The sequence below is a fragment of the Octopus bimaculoides genome, chromosome 4 (genome assembly GCF_001194135.2).
Source record: "Octopus bimaculoides isolate UCB-OBI-ISO-001 chromosome 4, ASM119413v2, whole genome shotgun sequence".
NCBI classification, from domain to species: Eukaryota; Metazoa; Mollusca; class Cephalopoda; order Octopoda; family Octopodidae; genus Octopus; species Octopus bimaculoides.
This window is the reverse complement of record NC_068984.1, coordinates 41,580,532-41,604,423: the sequence shown is the minus strand read 5'-3', so window position 1 is coordinate 41,604,423 and position 23,892 is coordinate 41,580,532. Positions and strand designations below refer to the sequence as shown.

At 34.5% G+C, this 23,892-nt stretch overlaps 1 protein-coding gene across 1 annotated transcript in view; it reads right to left on the bottom strand.

Moving 5' to 3' along the window:
* Positions 1 to 23,892, bottom strand: part of LOC106881670 (cubilin) — a 218,541-nt gene that overhangs the window by 93,804 nt on the left and 100,845 nt on the right. Inside the window, exons 27-34 of the mRNA XM_052967022.1 lie at positions 22,832 to 22,992; positions 19,033 to 19,208; positions 14,419 to 14,572; positions 10,910 to 11,094; positions 8,460 to 8,619; positions 5,731 to 5,906; positions 4,793 to 4,952; positions 1,408 to 1,583 (exon numbers count right to left, since the gene is read on the bottom strand). Coding sequence (XP_052822982.1) covers positions 1,408 to 1,583; positions 4,793 to 4,952; positions 5,731 to 5,906; positions 8,460 to 8,619; positions 10,910 to 11,094; positions 14,419 to 14,572; positions 19,033 to 19,208; positions 22,832 to 22,992 — 1,348 coding nt within the window. The remainder of the gene's footprint in view (positions 1 to 1,407; positions 1,584 to 4,792; positions 4,953 to 5,730; positions 5,907 to 8,459; positions 8,620 to 10,909; positions 11,095 to 14,418; positions 14,573 to 19,032; positions 19,209 to 22,831; positions 22,993 to 23,892) is intronic.

Below are 23,892 nucleotides of genomic sequence, written 5' to 3'. Positions count from 1 at the left end.
TATATATATATATATCATTGGTAAATCATAATTCCAAAAAAGAAGCACACTCTAAGTTATAGAGCAGTATAGCATATAGATAAAGTTAGATAAAGTTGGTCTATGGGATTATGGTGGGTTTCATGTCCGTAAAGCACTTAGCTTTACAGTGTATCATTAAACCCTGAGCCTGTTGGCCTATGGCTTCTCTAGCAAATGGCCTCTCTAGAAAATGGAGGAGGAAAAGACTGTTGTCAGCAACAAGGGATTGTCTCCCATTAGCCATTATTCATAATTGACTCCAAATGCTGAAACAAAGTCAAAAATTGAGAGGCTGTAAAATAAATCTAGGAACAACAAAAGTTTTAATTAGCAAGAAAGAAGACAAGTCTGCACTACCATCCATGAAGTGGTCATACTTTATTTGTAGAAAATTAGTTGATGGAAATTTCATACAATGTACCAAGTATAAAAATATGTACAAGAGTTGTAGTAGAATCACAGACTGTTTGATAGACAAGGTAGACATCAATTGTGGCAGGTGCAGAGGTTAGAGTACCTGTGAAATAGTTTATTTCAAACGCTTCAAATGATCATATGAAAGAATGAGCCTTTAGAATTTTCAAAGGAGTAGATGATAGCTTCTATTAGGTAGCTGACTTAACAGTGGAAGATGGTGATTTGAAAGTATAATAGCTAGGAAATGACTGAAATAGAATAAGTTTATTGACAACGAAAGAATTCTCTCCCTACATGTGAAAGCTATGATACTGGCATACAAACTGTGATATTGCATGATATCAACATATCAGCACTAAATATGAGAAGACTGGGTAGAAATTTATGAGTCATACTCTGATGGATATAGATTGTTATTGTCTATGAACAGTGATGCACAGATGGGTTCAGGAAAAGAAAATAACTGGATTATAAGAAGAATCACATGTAGTGTGCAAGAGAAAAGATTGTGCAAGTATGGACATGTGATGCATACAAAGAAAAGAAATTCCAAGTGATCAAGTGGAAGAAACCTGTAAAAGTGGAAGACTAAGTTAAACAGAAACAGTGAAAGTTTATCTCAAGATGCCAAATTTTATAAAGGAGATGATGAACACTAGCAAGTGAAGAGATGCTGTGCCAGGGAAGACTCATCTAACTCATGCAAGCATGAAAAAAAAAGAACAAATATAAAAACAATGATGATGATCATTGTCATCTCTAATTCTTTAGAGTTAAAATAACAAAATATTACTATACTCACTACAAAGAAATGTAATGACAACAATTAGATTCAAGCTAAAAGCTGTAAAATATCAAAATGCAATAAAGCATAAACGTTTATTTCCTAGAACCTGCATCAGTTTCACTGCCAGTAAAAGGTCATGGTTGTTATATATACATTTTCCATATAGTAATAATTTTACTTACTGTGAGATAGTTTGATGAACAGTTTCCATTAATTCGAAAATCTACAAATTGTATTTTTACAAAATGTCCTCTTTTAGGAGTAATTAACCAGTCACAATTTGAATTATGTGGGTAGTTATGAGGATAGTTAGGTGATGTGATTGAACCAACCTGTATAACATAATTACCACCACAACCTGGGAAAAAAATAATACAATTAATGAAATTATAATATAGATACAATCAAAATTTTAATCTGAAATATTGTCTAAATCATTTATATCATCACCATTATCATCAATTTTATGTCTGCTCTTCCAGTCAATTTGTGCTCCATTATTCATGCATTCAAACATTACACATCCAACCTTCACATATTCTCTGCCTTCAACGTTCATGTTCTGCTCTTATGCAACACCATACTCCATACACAAACATCATACAATTTTCTCCTCACACAGAGACAGAATACCTTCGTTGCCAGCAAATATGATAGCTCTCTGGGTTTCTACAACTCCAATTCTCACCCTCCACTGTTAATCATATCATTAGGTAATAAAAGCTATTAACTACTTCTAGAAACCCTTCCAAAGCATTTATTTCATAGATGCTCTTGTTGCTACGTGCTCATGTGCACCTGCTACAAAGTCTTTCATTTCTGTTAACCTCTCTTTGATCCCAATACACTGCATGTGGCCCTATAATTTAGATTGGTTACACCATATGGAATTCATATTTATTCTTCTTTTGCATATTAAGCCTGACCACTTCCCAAATGGTAGTAGACTAAGCTAAAACTATTCAGCAAACTAGAACTTTTATCTTTATGAGGTTTACTTTAAGCCTTTTCAATTCTAGGTTTTGCTTCTGTTTGAAATTTCTTCTGTAATACTTTACAAATGCAGCTATGAGAAGTGGGTCATCAACATTCAGGAATTCTGGTGGCCAGTCAATCTGGAACTTCCATCATTATAACCTGAAGAACTATAATTAACAGGAGAGAGCTGAGAACTGAACCCTGATGGGCACCTAATTGTAAGCTAAATTCCTTGCTGAATTCATTGCCAAATTTCACTTTTCTGACAGAATCTCTACATAGATTACACAACTTTCATCAGCCATTCATCTAAACCTACTTCTCTTAACAGACACTACAGAGTGTTGTACCCTATCAAAAGACTTCTCCAGGTCAACAAATTCTAGATATAATGATTTGTTTTTTGCTAAGAATTTTTGTGGTCATCTTACTCAGAGAGTGCATTAGTGCTATGCAAATTGACTCTCTTCTAAGCTAATTCTCTACTTAATCTATAATTCTTGTGCTCTAACTCTTTTTGTTACTTACCAAATTTGGGCCATCAGCTTAATTCTTCTATATTTGCTTCCTACAAGGAAATCTTTTACCATTGTAACTTTTGAAAGTGATACTGTAATGCCAATCATTGATTATGAAATTTGCCTGCACTATCTGATTGACTATACAAATCACAAGCACATGGCCAAGATATGACCTAGATATTTTCAGCAGTTATCTCTGATAATCCATTCTTAGCAGCTATCCCTGCCTTCATATTTTTCATTGCACTTTCAACTATACAGCTGCTCCTTCAGATAGGTCTGTTAACAGTAGTGTTATAATACTGTATACACTTCCCTCATAATGTTTTCATTCATATTAGTACTGCTTTGAAATACAGAAACCTTACACCTTTTTTTTTTTTTTTTGTAGCTTCTCCCTATGCTACATATACCAATATGAAGCTTCTCTTACAGGTACCTGCAGACTACAGATTTATGATGTTCCTATAACCTTACTTTTAATGTAGCATAAGTTTTACCATTATATTCATTGCCATTATCATATGAGGTGGGGGAGTGAAAGCACATGGCTTACTGGTTAGGAGCATTCGGTTTATGATTATAAGGTTGTGAGTACAATTTCCAGCAATGTGTTGTGTCCTTGAGCAAGACACTTTATTTCATGTTGCCCCAGTCCACTCAGCTGGTAAAAATGAGTAGTACCTGTAATTCAAAGGGCCAGCCTTGTCATACTGTGTCATGCTGAATCTCCCTGGGAACTACATTAAGGGTACACGTATCTGTGGAGTGGTCAGCCACATGCATGTTAATTTCACCAGTAGGTTGTTCCGTTGATTGGATCAACTGGTACTCTCATCGTCACAACCAATAGAGTGCTATTATTATTATTATAACCATATGGGATGAATTTCACAAATTTTTGGTCATGGTACCTTCTAACAGAAACAATGTTTAGGAGAGATGTCCCCAAAAAGTAGACCTATTTTTAACTGCCCTGATGTTATATGGATCACAAATCTTCTGAATGATTTTTCCTACAAGTCTCTAATATAAGGTAGATAGATCATGGCAGTTTTTGACTGATAATCTCAATTCTTTTATCTCTGCCCTTTGAAACTGATGCTTACCTGCACATTAGTTGTAACTCTGAAACATCTTAGTTATCTTGATAATCTCTTGTTGGTATCTGTCTGCAGAGTTTACATTCACACAATGAAGAATGTTGAAAGTAATTAGTGAGTCGGAATTGGATTTAGGGTTGGTGCTGAAGGCAGTATATAGAGTGAGAGGGTTTGGAAGTTCCAGATATAAGAGTAGAAAAAGAAAGCCTCTAACCAAGAGTTTTAGCTTATTTTGAAAGAGAGGAGAATTAAGAAATCTAGGAAACACTTGAGGGTCAGAAGTAAGATGAAAATTGTTGAAGAAGTTAAAGCTGGCAGGTAAAAAGTAGAAAAGTAGGAAGCCCTATCTTCAGGTGTGTATGCTGTGAAGTTAGAGTGCTGGGATTCTGTCAGCAGTCTGGGCTTGATAGAGCATGGCATTAATTGTTGATTCTGATTAACCTTTACAAAGAAGAATTAGAACATTTCTTCGGATTTGGAATGGGAATCAAAATCATTGCTGCATAATCTGGTATTGGAGAAATTGCAAAAAGGAGAAGGCAGCTTTAGTGGGAGTAAGATGAGAAGGGGAAAAGTCAAAATAAAAGTAAGGGTTCAGCAATAGAAATATGAAGGCTAATTACTGTGACAAAAGTGTCAGAGTTAGTAGGAAAAATTTTCAGAGCAGAGAGGAAGGGGTTGATGTAAGAATTAAAGACAATGAGAATTTATGAACTGCCAACAACTTGGCTACTTTACCACTCCTTCAACTCTGTCAAATGTGATCTCAATGACTTTATATTAACAAGAAGTGGTAAAACAAGAACATGAGGTCCCATGAGGGCAATAACAAAAGATAGAAATGAACAAAGAGAAATTCTTCAACATGGAAGGAAAACATTAAATCTTTGATGATCAAAGTGGTGACTGAATACTTTATGAAGAATAGAGAAATGGTAGAAGACAACAACAAAAGTTTTTCTCACCTCCTTTAATTTCCTTATATTCTACTTGAAAATCAGATGAAGCAAATTCAGAAATCAATACAGTCATTTTATTTCCAGTGGAAGTGAGCAACATGGGTTTCTGTATATTGTGACATAAGTTTGCTAGCACTGATGATCTTAAATTATCACCGTCAAAAACCTGAAAAAATAACAACTGGATCACTAACTGTGTGACTGCTAACTAGTTAGGTAATTGCTACCCTTTGATTAATGATATTTCATATAACAAAGAATTTGTAATTCTAAATTATTTATGAAACTTTTTAAAAGCATTACACAACTTAAGTGCTTGTAGAGACAGGATAATTCTGAGAATAAGGTGTCGGACAACTGATCATGATTTAAAGCTATGAAATATTACTTAGCATAAGTCAGGCCACATCACTGAAAAATGATTTAACAAACATCGCTTATAGGTATGCAATACATCTTCAGTGGTTGATAATTTGGGAAAATACCCAGTAACCTCAAACAAAGAGAGAGGGAGAGAGAATTGCTTTAATTAATAGGTAGACCCATAAAATCATGCTACAAAATTTCAGTAATATGCTTAAAGAATTATGACACTGTACATGTCATACCAAAAGGATCATGATGGGCCACAGGCAGCTCAAGTATTACATGTTGTCCATGACCAGCTTAAGTCTCATCTACTGCGCTAGGTTCATAGGCAAGGAACCTAACTCTTCTTGCTTGATTTTGCTAGAATGACAGCAAACATTTCTCCTTATTCACAACAAATTGGTTACTAAAAGGAAAGAAACCAATTGTGAAAAATATTGTTGCAACAGTATGCAAAAATCAAATCATTCATACTGATATCAAAAAATAGAGTTAAACTTTTAAAAACAGATCAAAATATTTTATTTAAATTAATTAAAAGGCTAAATTTTTTTTATAATAATTTCAATGAATACCTTTAAAAATGTTGAATTGCATGTTGCAGAACTTCCTAATGTTATACTGGTAACATTTAACTGTATCTTTCTCCCAGGATTGACAGTAATAATCCAGATACAAAAGTAATCAGAGTCATGCCAATATCTGATTGGTCTAAGTTTTCTAGAAGGCCGATTTAGCTTCCTTATACAACCTAAATGCAACAATTCAGTACATTGTAATACAGATTTTTTAAAAAGAGTAATTTTTAAACTTAGTTTCTTTTTATTAATTTTAACAAAAATTTGATGACACTTTCACAGGGTAAATCAAGCAACAACTAGTATTTTGCTGTCATGAGTATCAAAAATGCAGGTTTTGTAAGGTGATGCTAAGTTTTCAAGAAACTTTGCAAATTTCAGTATTTCACTGAACAACTTCACTTATTTTGCATGCCTTTGATTTCCAGCTCTATCCAATAGGTTTTGTCTGGTTAAAGCTTGCCAAAAGATGAATTCTTCAGCAGTAAACCTAATCATCAACTTAGAATTGAGGGATCTTTTTGTATGTAGGTTAAATATATTGAACACAGACATGTGGAGAGATAAATAAAACCTGGTCTGCAGACAGCATACTTCGTATGATAATTTAGTTGTAGAAGACGGTGGGCTGGCGGAAACGTTAGCACGCTGGGCGAAATGCTTAGCGGTATTTTGTCTGTCTTTACATTTTGAGTTCAAATTCCGCTGAGGTCGACTTTGCCTTTCATCCTTTCAGGGTCGATAAATTAAGTACCAGTTGCATACTGGGGTCGATCTAATCGACTAGCCCCCACTCCAAAACTTTCGGGCCTTGTGCCTAGAGTAGAAAAGGATAATTTATTTGTAACTATTCTAAAAACTTGGTTAGAAAAAATACACACTCCTCCCCCTCTCTCTCTCTCTCTCTCACACACACACACAAATAATTTAGCTAAATAGTACCTGATTTTTTTTGTCATCTGCAGTCTTTTTGCCTTTACCACTATTCATGTAAAACACTAAATAGCACATATATAAACCCTACAAAAAGCTAATTTTTTTTTCCATTTCACCTTGCTTCATTACATCAGGTGCATATATGCAACTCCTGTATCTGGCACATGTATATATGGTGTTCTATTATGAACTACTTTACTGACAAACAACATGTTTTAGTCAGTTACATTAGATATATTGCAGCTCCATTGGATTTTCACTACTTGTTTTACATTGGTGCCGTTGCTTTCTTAAGGCATGGCTAACAGGGCAATGCACTTGTGACTTTCTGAGCTGATAGTCTTCTTATAGGCTTCTATAATATTGTAAGTGGTACACTTTCTTCTATACACTTGCATGTGTTAAACACTTCTGCTTTGTTGATCTTGATTAGCTTGTGGCTAGTCAAGTCCAAGACAATGGATTTCCATGCCTACAAAGTTTGTTCTGGCCTTTGTCACTTCAGCTTGTATCTTTGTCAACCAGATCAACCTTTCAGTAGGGCAGTTTATCACCAATGGTGCACTTTCAGTGCTACTTTTTCTGTGTCCATCTTAAATGGATGTTAGGTAGATTCAGACAGCAACTCAACTGGACTTGTTCTTCTGTTCATCCAAGAAAGGAGCTAAATGTAGCAGAAACTAGCTCTATTGAAACACAGAGGCATACAAATATTGCTTTATCTACATCATCTATTCACAGACAAGTTTGTCTATCTCACTTCCACACTATTGGGTAGTTCTTACTTTATCTCTCTCTCTCTCTCTCTCTCTTTCTCTCACACACACTACTGAGTTGATGGTCTCCTGTAGTATAATTTTATACTAAATTTTCTAGTTCATCAGATATATTCATTTGTCATTTGTATGGAAGTTACAGGATTGTTTGGTTGTGATTTTTCAACCAATTAGACTACCAATATTTTGACACATTCAGCAATTTTCCTTATAAAAAGAACCAGTTTTGTTTTTTCCTGCAGCCTCAAAGCTGCCTGGCTCTGCAATGAAAATATTTATTTATTGTCTCAAAAATATTCTTTATTGTTCTCACTTAAAAATAAAAAAATCAACTGGTGGAATCTACACAACAAAAATTCTGTAGTCTATGTGTGTGTGTGTATACATGAAATATGTAGACTCCAACCAAGAATTAAAACTAGCTCATAGGTTTGGCTTACATGAAGACTACTACCAGTATATATTTTGTGAACAATTTTTTTTTTAATTTACCAAAGAATGTAAAATAAATCATTTTAAATAAATTGATTATTTTAAAACAATAAGACTTATGCAACTGAAAACATGAAGAAAAAAATGTCCTTATTGTACAAATCAATGGATAGATTACAGGTTAACATGAAACAAAAATTATGGAGCTGTACTTGCATAGCAAGTGACCTGATCTGAGATCGTGTGCTGAAACAAAAACAATTGCAGCATGGAAGGTGTTTATAAGCTATTTAAAAACACACAAAAACTGTTAGATCCACTTCAATATTTAAATTTAATTTGTCAAAATATTTTCGTCACTTTGAAACCGCGACCTGTTCACTGACAAAATTCCCATGCAGCACGGAATTTTGTCAATAAACAGGTCACGGTTTCAAAGCAACGAAAATATTTTGACAAATCAAATTTAATTAAATGAAACCAAAAATTAATGTACAAAAAAGTGAAAAGTAATCAATGCAGATGTTTAATAATTAGTCATTAAAATGAAAATATAAGACAGTAATTTTGCAATTAACTTACCAGTCTGAAAATATTCTACTCTGAAACCAGATTTTATTACAGAGGAATCTGTAACAAACTGAAGTCTTAAAGCTGATTTTGACGACTTTAATCTTAATGGTAAAGCAAGTCCACAAAATTTCCCAAGTAAAGGGCTATTGGCCTGGTCTCCATCACGCACCTTTTAAAGACAAATGTTTCACTTAGTTATTTCATTTTTATAAGACAAATGTATTACTTAGTTATTTGATTTTTATTACTACTCAAAAAATATGTTGTAATGAAGATAATAATACCTCAAAATATAAACATGTCTATAATGATTCATACTGTAACTGTAAGACAGCAGAGCACTGAATCTCTTAAAGACATTTATAGCTGATCTTATCTATCTAAGTCACTTTGCCTCTATCTTTTCACAAGCTCAATACTTTTTCATCTTATATACACACAAACATGGTTATATTCATGTTCCAATTTATTAACAGTTTCACTCAGACTTACTCCATTTAATTCATTTTGAAGGTCTAAAATTATTAATTGCTTTATTATTATTATTATTATTATTATTATTATTATTATTATTATTATTATTATTATTATCATTATTATTATTATTATTATCATCATCATCATTAATATTGTTATTATCATTAATATTATTATTATCATTATCATTATTATCATTATTGTTATCACCAATATTATTATTATCATTATTATTATTGAGTGACAGAGTAGTGCATGCCATCAAAGTGACACTGAGGTAAAATATATGAAGCCCAATATGCCCATCATGACTACCCATCTGATAAGAGTACACCAGGCACATGCATCACAATTATATGTGCATGACATGGTGACCTCATATCAAAATAAATAGCACATGACCTTATAGGTGGGGCCCAATTAGAATTTTTTCAGGTTGAGTAACCCATCCCACTCAAAAGGTCCCTGAATAAAGGTTGTTTAAGGATGTTGAATGAAACACTCATATTTCCAGAAGTGAATTATTCAAACCCCAAAGAATTCCTCTCAACACATGGCTATGATACTCCCCTAAAACTTCTGCTTGTGATCAGAGATGCACATATCATCAGCCACTAAGGGACATGCTCAACTGATTAAGGTCAAACAACTGACAAGCAAATCTGTGGTATTTGCTATAGCCCATCTTTTATACCAAGACAAAACATGTACATGATAACAGAATATTTACCTTAGCCCATCTATTATACCAAAACAAAACATGTACATGATAATGCTTTCAATCAGTTAAGATCAAAAGCCACGAGAGCCAGTTATTATTATGTGATGAAAACTCACAGCTTATTTTGTTGGGTACAATGGAAAGTGTAAACTGTCCACAGCCAGCAGACTAAGGTGACACTTGTTTACTAGTCATGCTTCAAGAACCTTGTAAAGAATTTTTACAGTTCCAAGCAATGATTATTATTATTATTATTATTATTAATATTATTATTATTATTATTATTATTATTATTATTATTATTATTATGAAAGACTCTCAGATAGTTCTTAATTACCGGTTGTTCTTCAATTGAAAGCAGGCAATAACAAATCACCAAAGGTTTCAAGTAGTGCCTTCTCCTGGGACTCAAAGAGACAATACTCTCCTTAGAATGCAAACTGTACCCAACAATGCTGTCTTCTGGATCACTTCGAGCCTGACAGCAGCTCCAATATTCTTAATATGTTTTTCAAAGCCCTTGAAAACTGCTCCTAATGCTCCAGTTATCACCGGTATCACCATTACTTTACTCATGCCCCATACCTTTCCTATCTCGTCCCGCAGTGGCTGGTATTTCACAATCTTGTCTGTTTCCTTACATTTCACCCTCAAATCGACTGGTATTGCAACATCTATTATCTTTGCTTCTTTTTCATCTTTATGGATGATCATATCTGGCCATCTCACCTCTATGACTAGGTTGCACTGTATGTTAAAATGCCAGAGTATTTTGTAATGTTCATTTTCCATTACTCCCTCTGGCTTGCATTCATACCACTATTCGGCTCTCTTGAGGTTTGCTCTACTGCACAATAGCCAGTGGACATATCTGGCCACATTGTCATGTCTCCTTTTGTATTCGTGTTGTGCGAGCTTACAGCACTCACTAACAATATGGCTTATACTTTTTCCCTTCTCAGAGCACATCCTATATTGTGGCGAGTCAGTGATTTTATCAATTATTATTATTATCATTGTTCAGTAGTTTTATTTTTATAATGTGCTTTCACTTCACTACCGAGCGCAGCTCTGTATGCCTTGGGTATGTGCTGTGGTTTGCTGTAATGCTCTTATGGCTACTGTATTGAAAGTGTTTTGCGTAGGATAATATTATTATTATTATTATTATTATTATTATTATTATTATTATTATTATTAACATTATTATTATTATTATTTTGTATCCAAAATATAATGAAACTGAAAACAATTCACTTACTTCTAAATAGTCATATTTGCAATTAAATCCTGGTTCTACCTCAAAATGAGAAAATTCAAGCCTGATATTATTCCGATAAATGGTTCTGATAACCCAAGTGCAATTATTTCTGTTACCGTATTGTTGTGGGAAACCTGGAGATTCTATAATTCCACTTATATCTGTTAATTCCATTTGACTGCATACTGAAAAATTAAATTTTTTCCCATTTAAAATTTTTTCTTTTTTATAGTCCATCAGTTTTATTATTTTTCAATGTCTCTTCCCTCCACTCCCAGTTAAAAATACTGAAATATATCAACAAATATTTTGAAAATGTAAATGATATATAACAGATATATGGTCGATTCCTAAAGCTGTACATCTAGTTCAAAATAAGGATACATTACCAAAACACATTTAGCTTCAAAAAGACACTAAGTATAAGATAAAAGTCTATCAATGACTGACTTGTATCAATGAAGACAACATTCTTGAATATGTGATCAATTCTCTTCACTAAGCTAAAATGCCATAATAGGCATAGTGTAAAATTTGATATAATATGCTTCTCTACTAATTTCCAAAAACTCAATGCTAAAGCATAACAAAACTCCAAGAACAAGCATTATAAAACTACCAACATAGTAAGTGAAACAATAATAGGTCTCTGACGCTTTACAAAAAATGAATGTGATGTAGAAACATAATAAAAAAGAAGCTTGTGAGCCAAATTAAAAGAAATTGGTACAAAAGATTTGCATGTTTTTTCCTTTTCAAATAAAAAGATCTTCAAACAGTTTCAATACCACGTGGTTTTAATAGTAACATTCTCTAATTTTCATTTTTAATTTATTTTATTCAAGCAGCACACCCCAGAAGCAATTTAGTTTAAATAAAGAACAAGATCAAATAAGTTGATTTATCAGACTTTTATAAAACTAGTTTCATGTCATCTTAATTTTGATAAGATGAACTCATATTCCCTGATGAGTTTTTCCCTTAATGTTTGTAAGCCAATGTGTTTTATAAACACAGTAAAATTTTGTATTGTACTAATGTTCCAGATTATATGGTTGTCAAATTATATTTTCTGCCTATATTACCTATATCATTGGCTACATCTGGCTCAAAAACAATGCATTAATAGATCATATTTCAGCTGTAGAGTTTGTTTTTAAATTAGTTTTATTTAGATGTGCAATAATCTTTGTTGATGTTTTACATAGCTCAGAGATCAATGAATTGGAATATATTTATCTTTATTTTAATTAATACAATCATAAATGTATCATTTTAAAAAAAATCACACTTTATATTTATTGCTTCTTAACTTCTTTGGAGTATAGATATTTTTGTATTGGCATTTGCTTCAGTGTTGCAGTTTCTCAATAGTGAGAATATATATATCCATTTCATATACACTTTCATACATTTTTCACTTTCTTCTCTCTTTCACTTTAAAAGAAATTAACGACCAAAACAGCTGATCAGGATGACAGTTCGTTGACAACTTTCAGAATTATAATGAAACATAGCCACTGCTTATTATCTCTGTTTTTCACTCAACAATTCTTCTTTGCAACTAAAATAACCTCAGTAACTACACGGGTTGCACAATTTTGAGGTCATTTTCAGATAATATTTCAATTTGCTTCTAATGTTTCACTTTCATCCGATGTTTCACGCATGCGCAGAATTCCACTTGGACAAACATTTATGAAAATGTACACATATATATTGTATTAAAATAAGCCACAACTAAAATAATTTCATTAAAAGACATCCATTTCTCTATATGTTATAAGGAAATACCCTCTCTCTCTCTCTCTCATGCACAAAAAGGATGTATGCATATGTATTTATGGATGAAGGTAAAGAATATGCACACCTGGTGTTTAGGGTTAGGGTTTCACCAAACATGGGTGGTGTACATATTCTTTACCTCTGCCTATTTACGTATGTGCATATGAAAGATAATGTATGTGTGTGTGAGTGAGTAAGAGAGAGAGAGAGAGTGAGTGACACACATACATACAAAAAATTTCATACATGACAAGATACACCTTCACTCACTCACTCACTCACACTCACATACACACTTACTCTCACACACACACACACTCATCCATTTCATATATATGTACATCTTTCACTTTTTCCTCTCACTTCAAAGCAAATGTCGCTTTTTCACTTTATCCTCTCTTTCAATTTTTGCTCTCTTCAAAGCATAAAGAAATTAAAAGAATTTTACAGAAATTAACAACCATATGATCCCATATATGTCGAGTTGACAACTTTGCTTCTTCAAACGAAAGAATGCCATAAAATAACTTCCTTTCACACACACTCACACTCACACACACACACACACACATGGTAAAATTTCTGTGCGAATTATGTTATTTCTTGCAGTGTGCATGAGCAAATTTAAAGCTCAAATCCAAATGAAATTATCTTTTTCTATTCTGTAATTTGTGTTTGTGATGACCGTATTTAAAAACCTGATCTTCAATATAAACTCAAAAGAAAGTTTTCCCAGAAATTCTGTCCTTTACCTCTTCTTTCTAACATGTCCAAGGTGCCATTTTCCCTCGTCTTGTTTTTTTCTTAAATTTCTTCTGATTCCTATGTTTGCTATACAGGACATTAGGATTTCACCCATAAAACACGTTCTCAATATTTTCATTTTCTCCTCCACACCAAATTCATTTTTAACTTGTTTCAAATATTTTTTTCTTGGTAATCCATGGAGAAAAAACAGAGAGTACAAATCTTTAAGAATTTTGCCCATCACCTCACCACTTTCAAAAACCTACATACTTCCAATGTTTCACTTTTAGCTTTTTGGAAAGCAGAGAAGTTTCTTCAGAAATAATGTTGTTTACCTGTTGTTTCTAGCATGTCAGGTTTTCTGGTGGTGGTCTGGTATTTTTTAAGTTTACTATTTCAGTAGAATTCTACGCATGCAGGAAACATCAAGCAAAAGTGAAAGCTAGTAGGTGATGGGTGGGTGAGGTGGGGGAAGGAGCATTGAGTGTTTCTTAAAAAAAATTAAACTATAACAAATATATGTATTTCCCAGATGCGTAATCTCTGTATTTTTCTACATAGATAAGAAAAAAAAAATTCGAAAAAGTTACAAATTAAGAAATTGCGGAGAGGATGGGAGGAAATTAAAATTTTGAAAATGATTTCTGGACAAAATCATATTTACCCCCTTTTATACAATGAAACAATACATAGTTTGTGATCCTTCTTAAGAACAGAAAGCACTTTCATGCAAGCCCATGAAAACTGTACCCTTGCCCTTCCATTACACCATTAACTATATATCAGTGGTGCCAATTCTGCCCATAAGAAAGGAGCAAATAATACAATGTGCCTGTAGGTCATAACACCCAGGCAACACTGGGATGCATTGCTAGTTACTGTTAAAACTAATTCAAAAGAAAATTTTGCAACACTTTCATCTTCACTTTGTCAACATCATTAAACAAATATGATAAATATGATATAAGGAAGTTTACCAGTGTTGTAGGTTATTTTAAAACCGCGATAAGAGACAGATCCATCAGTTCTGAATTTGATAAATAATCGATTCGATATCGAGGTCAGGGTTGGAGGTTTATTTACGCCACAAAATTTTCCAAGACTGACACCATACTGGTTTGTGTCGCGAACCTAAAAATAAAAGAAATGAAACAAAAAAAAATTTTAAAATGACCCATTAAAATTTCTAAATCCGAATTGTGACTGGATAGGGACAAGCATGGCTGTGTAGTTAGAAGTTTACTTCTCAACCGCATGGTCTCGGGTTCAGACCCACTGCATGGAACCTTGGACAAGTGTCTAGCACTATAGCCCCAAACCGATCAAAATCTTGTAAGCAAATTTGGTGGACAGAAACTGAAAGAAACCCATTTTGTATATGTGTATATATACACACATACATGTGTGTGTGTGTGTATATGTGTGTGTGTGTGTGTGTATCCCACCACCACTGGACAACTTGTGCTGGTTTGCTTATGTCCTTATAACTTAGTTTGAGAAAAAGAGACCGATAGGATAAGTATTAAACTCTAAAAAAAGAAGCACTAAATACTGGGATCAGTTTGTTCAACTAAACCCTTTGAGGTGATGTCCCAGCATGGCAGCAGTTCAATGACCAAAACAAGTTAAAGAGTAAAAAAAGAAAAGATGAAAATACAAACTTAAAGCAACTGTCAAAAATCTAAATCATTTTCATCATCACATCTTTTAATATTGATTCCAAATTTTGTCACAAGGCCAGTAATTTCAGGGATGGGGTGAGTCAATTAAAATCAATCCCAGTATGTAACTGGTATTTATTTTATCAATCTCAAAATGATGACAGGCTGACCTCAGTGGAATTTGAACTCAGAATGTAATGATGGACATAATGCCACTAAACATTTTGCCCAGCATGCTAATGATTCTGCCAGCTTGGGGCATTCACATCTTTTAACATTACAATCTTTTGATATTACTATAGTAGTCATTTCACCAGCACCACCAGTCTAAACAATTTTTTATACTATTTTGGCATGAATTGGACAAGCAGCATTGGGCAAGCAACAGAGGAACCAGCAATTCATGTTCTATTGCTACTGGTGAATCTTGCCATAGTCAGAGAACTTATTCAAAGACCCAGACTACAGATTAATATAGACTCACAGATTGGTATGGTTCACTAACATAAGAAGAAGCTCTGTAAAACAACCAAAACAATAAACATAACTTGAGCCAGACCAAAGAAAGGGTTCCTATGTGGTCACTTGGCCTGAAGGAAACATCTGTCAAATCTCTCTCAAATACACCCTTTCCATCTTTAAATAGAAAGATATGTATCCAGGATAATATAGTATTGAACTTGAAAGAAAGATGGGATAAACACAAAATAACATATCTTCATAAGTCTACTAAATCAGAAATGGTTTGGGATCAAAAAGCAACAATGTTAATCTGTGAATGTCATAACTCTAAGTAGAAACGGTTTCAGTTTTGGTTTTTGTGGTTTTAAACTATCTGCTTCTGTCTTCCTTATTCTTGACCAGTATGCGCAATGTTAGAATGGTTTTGTATTCATATCAAAACAAAGGAGTGTGTATGTGTGTATGTGTGTGTGTGTGTGTGAGAGAGAGAGAGAGAGAGAGAGAGAGAGAAAGAGAGAGAGATCTGCTGCTGTAATTAATGAGGATATGACTGCATATTTTATATTTTTTTGTGATATCAGTAATTTTTCTCACTGCTCTGGGCCACTACACTTGGTATTCACCCTTCATTCTTAACATCGTCCCCCTCCACTCACAGTTTACTTTAATCGTGCCATTCTTCTATACTACCAAATTATCTCTCTTCCTCTCCCACTCCACTGAACCCTGTCCTGTTGGCTTGCACACATCACCATATATATCTCTCATTCTCCCATTGTATATCTTTTTCTCCATTCATACTCTGGCAACCTACCCACCCATCCTTCTCTGCTGCCTGTCAGCACCTACTTCCCCCAACTCATATGCATCATTGATCAATCCCCCTACCATTCATTATTCTCCCCTATATTCTTCCAAATCATTAACCATTATCTACTCTCTCCTGCCTACCATCCAACTCATATTTATCATTGTCCTCTACTCAGCTGCCACTCTTGTTTATCATCCAGTATATTTCCACCCCAACCCCATTTCTAACCATCCTTCACTCAATTTATACATACCTACAATCTCTACCCAGCCACTCTTCTTGTTCTTCTTCACCCAGGATCCACCCTGAAACCTTATCACCACCATCTTTATTTCTTATGTACTCCACGGTTTATCCTCACCCATATATCTTCTCTTCTCTATAGCAAGAAACCTGTTCCAGCCTCTTCCTTTACACTCCTAACCTTTCATCACCTACCATAAGCATTTCCCTCTCTACTGTAATCTTACTCAGGGACCTTAATCTTGCAAGCTATGCAGTGACCCTACTAGTGCTGGAGTCATGCAAAAAGGACCCCATACACTCTGTAAAATGATTGGCATTGCAGAGGAAATCCAACCATAGAAATTATGCCAAAGCAGACATTGGACCAAAACATGGTCCTCTGGTCAAACCATTCAACTCACCTCTGCATTTATTCTGTATTGTATAAAGATTCCCATATAAATTAACTTTACCATAAGAAATTCAGTGAACATTTGATTGGCTGTTGGACGCCTATAAACAACAATACTTGTTCACAAAATCATCATCAAACATCTGCTTTCCATGCCAGGCATGGATTAGACAGTTTGACTGAAACTGGTAAGCTGGAGAGCTGCACCAAGTTCCAGTCTGATTTTGGCTTGGTTTCTACAGCTGGTTGCCCTTCCTAATGCCAACCACTCCAAAAGTGTAGTGGGTTATAAATATTTTTTTAAGTAAGACATGTAAAGATATTATTCTGCCAATAAATAATTATAACTCCATATTATTTGATAAAATCAAACAGAAATGAACATAAATTACAAACATATACACTCATCACAATGTAATTTTAGAAATGGTAATGTGTCTTCCTGACATTATAACTAATCATAACTAAATTATAACAGACTGGGTAAAAAATATTTTCAGAGTTGTACTTGTCAAGCATATGACTTGACTAGAGATCATGTGTTAAAACTGAAGCAGTTACATTGTGGGAGAGCCATTTTAACCACTTCAAATAACACAAAAACTGTTATAATTGTTAAGATTTTTCATTTATTTTATATCTGAATCTGACACATTGCAAAATCAATGAAAATTGAATTAAACATTTTTCATGTGTGTTTAGATGGCTACAATAGCTCTTTCACAATGTAACTGTTGAAAAAAAATAGATTCAAAAACAGTAGCAGAAAGGGTAGCAAAAAGTGTTATAGCACAAAGTAATTTGGAACAAAATTAGCCAAAAATGATTTGTTGTTTGGGAGGTACAAGAACAAGTTACCACTTCTTCCAAAAGAAGGGGGCTACAGCAAAGAGCAAGCTAAAATTCCTTGACCTGGAAAAGGCCTTAGAAAGGGAACAATGCTCTGCAGTTTAACTGTCACTAAGAAAACTCAGTGTAGATGAATGGCTTGCAAGGGCCTTGTATACCATCAAAAAGATGAGAATTACAAACAACTTCAGTGAAGAATCTAGTGTGACATCCATAACAGAAGAGTTTAAGACTGACTGCTTGTATGCCAACAACCTAGTTCTCATAGCTGAATCCATGAAAGAATCAGAGAAAATTTTCTAAACATGGAAGGAAACTTTAGAATCAAGAGTTTTAGTTGACTGACAATAAGAATGGCAAGAATTCTGCCTTTTTTCCTGCTAAGAAATAGCCATGTTTATTGTGCATAAAAAGTGGAAGCTTGAATTCTATACAAATTCCTAATGCAAATTATGGATGTGTAAGGGGTAAATTAGAATCAAACACAGACTGAAAGAGAAGCAGATGCACATGAGTAGTTAGCAGCAACATACCTATAAAATAAATTTGTTAAATGTCCAGAAGTCTCAATAAAAGTAGTTGATAGTTTCTATTGCCTAGGTAAGCTAATTAGCTGTGAAAGAAGGGGTTTCAAAAATATAGTAACCAGAGTATGAGTAGAGTGGAGGTTATTACCTTTGCTGGCAATAAAGAAATTCTCTCTCCAAGTGAAAAGTAAATTATATGATGCTTGTGTAAGAAACATGAAGTTACATGGTAGCAAAACATGCATAATGACCATGATGATGTGTAAAGGTTAAGAAAAAATGAGGTGAGCCTGTTCTACTAGGTGTATTATATTAGTGTATATAAACAACAGAGTTCAAATAAGCTGAAAGAAAATCTGGGTATGAGGAATTAGATGTAGGGTACAAGAGAGAAAATTGTGCTGATACAGATTTGGAATACATATGTAGGAAGACATTTGGGTAAAGAAATGCCAAGCAATTCAAGTAAAAGAAACCTGTAGAAGAGGTAGACCAAAGAAGTGGTGAAAGATGATTTCAAGATAAACATTAGGAAGAAGATGACAAAAGACAGCAACAAATGGCAAAATGCTGTGCTGGAAAATCCATGAAAGCAGTGAAAATGGATGTAGAAGCTATGACAACAATGATATGTCATTACTTACCTCTAAATAATCAAATACACAAGAATTCTCTAACTGGAAGTCAAGGAAGACAAGCATGATATGACTGCCAGCAGCAACTCTTATATGCCATAAGCATTCTGCTCGGTGGTAATAATTATGTGGGTAATGGGGGGATTCAATGGTAGCAGACTCTGCATATAGTTCTCCACCACATCCTGCAAGCAAATAATCAGTTAAATAGTAGCTATGTTAGATATTTCAACATGGTGGAGTTCAGTTTTGAGAATATTACCAATGTTAGTGTTTATAAAGAAAAAGAGATCATATAATTTGAATTGTATATAGAATTATAAATAGAAAACTGAAGCATAACACATTATTCCCACCATTAGTAGTTGATGCCTTAACAAAACACTTCTCAATTTTACTGTTGTCACAGCGGTAAGTTAATCTTTCATCTTAACCTTCTGTGTGTATTATGGACAGTGAGAAAGAGCTATTCGAGAACTAAGTGCCTTTGCAACAGAATCTACATCGTAATGGTCATGGGGAAAAAATTGCTAACTACTCAAGTGAACATCTGCTGAAGACAAACATTCTTAAATTAATGAACCAAAAATAGATTTTAAAAATATCTAAAATGCACAGGCCTTAAAAACTAAACTATACTATTGTGGTATTATTACCAATCCAGCACTTACATCAAAATTAGTCCTCCATGCCATAACTGAGGAACTTAAGAATGATTGCCTTTGGGAGCTCTTCTATGCTGATGACCTTGTCCTTATAGCTGAATCACTACCAGAACTAGAAAAGTTTCAGGTGTGGAAGAAAGGTCTGGAATTAAAGGGCCTTAGAGTTAATCTAGCAAAGACCAAAGTCCTTGTAAGTAGGAAAACAGATAAATCACAAATCCCTTCAGGGAGATGGCCCTGCTCAATACATAGAAAAGATATAGGCAGAAACTCCATAAGGTGTACTCCGTACAAGCTATGGACACATAAGAGATGAGGCCAGTATCACAGGAAGATTAACAGAAAAGTAGTTCTTGTGTGTGACAGATGTGCAAGTACAATAAACACTAAGAATTTACAGAAAATGGACTTTTTCAAATCCTCGGGGGTGGGGGACATAGTTGATAGGCAACCAAATCAGCTGTGGAGGAGGATGCTTTGAAAGCATAAGTGTTAGAATAAGAACGGGCTGGGCAATGTTCAGAGAGCTTCAAACTTTGTTGGTAACAAAGGGCCTCTCCCTCAGAGCGAAAGACAAATTGTATGATGCCTGTGTACGAACAGCTATGTTGCATGGCATCGAAACACAAACTGTGACTACAGAGGACATGCAAAAGCTTGAAAGAAATAAAGCCAGTATGCTCCACTAGATGTGCAATGTCAGTGTACTTATGCAGCAGAATGTAAGTGTTTTAAGAGAGAAATTGGGTATAAGAGGCATCACACGTAGTGTGCAAAAGAGAAAACTGTGCCGGCATGGTTATATGGTATATATGGATGAAGACAGCTGTGTAAAGACGTGCTGATCTCTAATTGTGGAGGGAACCTGTGGAATGAGTACACCCAGGAAGACATGAGACAAGATGATGAAATATGATCTTCAGAAGTTGAGCTTCAAGGAGGCAATGACAAGTGGCCAAGACATCTGGTGATCTGCTATGCTTTAGAAGACAAATCAAGCTAAATGAATCATGGTGATTGCCAATGCTGGAGACACATTGATATGTGAGATGCACCCATGCCAGTGACATGTAAAAGACACTCAGTACACTCAGTAAAGTAATTAGCATTAGGAAGGGCATCCAGCCATAGAAACCAAACCAAAACAGACAACTGGAGCCTGGTGCAGCTCTCCAGCTTACTAGTCCCAGTTGAACCGTCTAACCCATGCCAGCATGGAAAATGGACGTTAAATGCTGATGATTGAGTTTTCCACATCAATGTTCAAATTTGGAAATTGCCAAAATCAGCATGGTTCACTGTGACTGCATTTAAAAATACGTAACAAGGATAAATAGAATACATCTAAGAGACTATTTGTTGTCACTAATGTCTCTGTCTAATCAATTATTTTTATTTATATAGTTTAGTCACAACCTTTTTTGCAAGAGTTGCAATGGAAGATGAATGAATGGAAATTATCCTTAGAATGAAGATCTGGGCTGAATGCTATCAACTGAATGGATCCTGTTAAGTGCACACAAGGGCCATATTGTGGTGTTAAAGAAGACAACAGTTTACCAGCACACTCCATCCAACAGGCTTTTTCACAGATTCTTTGAACCCAGTTTTATTTACAAGATTTATAGCCTGTCCAAGATTATGGTAGAAGACACCTGCCAAGACAGCACACAATGAAATCTAACTTGGAACCAAATGATTGCTATGAAAATTTTTTTAACTACATGGCCTATTAAAATATTATTGGTCTACTTTTTCAAAGCTGAAGAGAGGAACACAATAACAATGCTTAATAATAGAAAATAACCAAGTTGTTAATACTTATATAACATATAATATAATATGTATATATTCATTGTGATAAAATGCATTCTTTCACTTAGAAAACATACTCTCTAATTTGTTTAAACTATTCCTCTATTGTAACTGATACTCCCCTGCTGCTGTCCCCTCATGGAAAAATGACTCTATTTCATTGTGCATATTACACACCTTTACAATTCTTTCATTCTTTTACTTGTTTCAGTGACTGGACTGCAACCATGCTGGAATACCAACTTGAAAGGTTTTAGTTAGTCAATTTGCTCCAAATACTTACAACTTTACTTATTCTATTGGTTTCTTATTCCTGAACAGCTAAGCTCACAAACAAACAAATAGCAGTTGTCAGGTGGTGGGAGATAATCACAATGATACACACACAATGATGATCTTCTGCAGTTTCCATCTAGTAAATCCATTCACAAGCTATTGTTTTGCCTGAGACTATGCTAGAAAATATTTGGCCAAGGCATGGTGCAAAGGGATGGAACCCAAAGCTAAGTGATTGCAAAGCAAACTGCTTAACCACACAGCCATGCCTGCATCTATATTATTATTAATGCAGTTCTTCTTCACTTTTAAAAATGTTGTTATTATTCTATTGTAATCCTTCAATGTGTATGACATTCACTTTAGTTGTGGTCGAATTTTGTTTTCTTTTTTACTTCTGATTGTTTCATTTTAATTTTCGATTTTGTGACTCAAGTTAATTAAAAACATAAACCTATTAAATTTAATTTAGCATTTTCTTTTTATCAGCTACACCCCACTTATAAAAAAACTATGGCCTGCCTCAAGAAAATTCTATCTCACCCATGCAAGCATAAAAAAAGTGGACATTAAAATAATGCTGACGATGTCACTGATACATTAACATCATCATCATTGTTTAATGTCTATTTTCCATGTTGGTATGGGCTGGATGGTTTCACAAGATCTGACCAGCCAGCGAGCTGGCCAGACTCCAATTGTCTGTTGTGACATGGTTTCTATGGCTGGATGCCCTTCCTAATGCCAACCACCTTAGAGAGTGTGCTGGGTGTTTTTTTACATGTTATGGCATGAGTGCATTTACACAGCACTAGCTGCATTTTATGTGGCACCATCACCTGTAAAGGACAAGTTTGTATTTATGGATAACAGTGATTTCACTTAGCTTGACATGTCTTATCAAGTACACCAAATTACCACATCTCCCAGTCCTTTGTCATTTCCCCAGTGAAGCCCAGCCTCTGAAGATCCTTTTTTATCAATTAATCCCACATCTAAAATGATAATCCCACATCTAAAATGATGATATATATATATATATATATACTTGCCTGTGGTCAATGAATCATAGAGAATTTTAAAACCTTTTACGTTTCGAAAATATCTCTTTACCAGTGTAACTCGCAAATGATTGCTGTGAGATAATAGTAATTGAGGTATTTTCTGGCCACAGTATCGTCCAAGAAGTGGAGATGTTTCATAACTTCCCTGTCTAGATGAAAATATTTCAAGAACAGAAGTTACAGTATAAACTCATAAAAGAAACGCAAATGAATATGAACTAACATGGATGTCTCTACACATCTACAGTGTTGCTAAAGCAGGTAGAAATAGTAACCAAATCTCCCTCACATCGCACTATTACAAAAGAAACAAAATACATATGATGTAGTCTGAGATTATTTTTTTCAGCCATGATAAAAGTTCATCTTTTGTAGGTCATGAAGTATATTTATTATGGTATGGCTAAACTGCATCCAGTAGTGGAGTCCTGATTCAGGAGTCCCAAGATTTTGAAGAATGTGGAACTGCCTCAAAGCCAGTTTTGTTCCCATGTCTAGTCTGACCCAGAGTAGTAGTACATGTCAGGGCCCCAGCCATGGGCTAAATAGCATGTAAGTTGAAATCATGGGAATCTGCAGCTTGGTGGATTTGAACAACTTTTATTTTGAATATATGATCTGGCATTGTTTTGGCGTTGTTTCGAACATTGGAGGGACCATAATAATCAAAAACAAACCTCGGTGCTCTACCAGCATGCCAAAGAACAACATGGTGGTGTACTGGACAGAATTAGCATAGAAATCTTGTCTAGACACCCCGGTGACGCATTGTTGCGACAAATACAGGAGTCAGTCCTCATAACTGAAACGCAACCAATTTTAAACACCAAATACACGTAGATGAGGGCCTTACAATTGCCCATGGTTGCATGTGTTGTTCACACATATGATGCGGAATATGAACGTAAATAAATTAATTAAAAAGTCTCTATCTGATCTGATATAAACGAAATTGTTCCAAACACACATATGGACGCACATACTTACATATAAGCACGAACACATAAGTGCATGCACACATATGAGCGTGCACACATACGAGCTTGCAC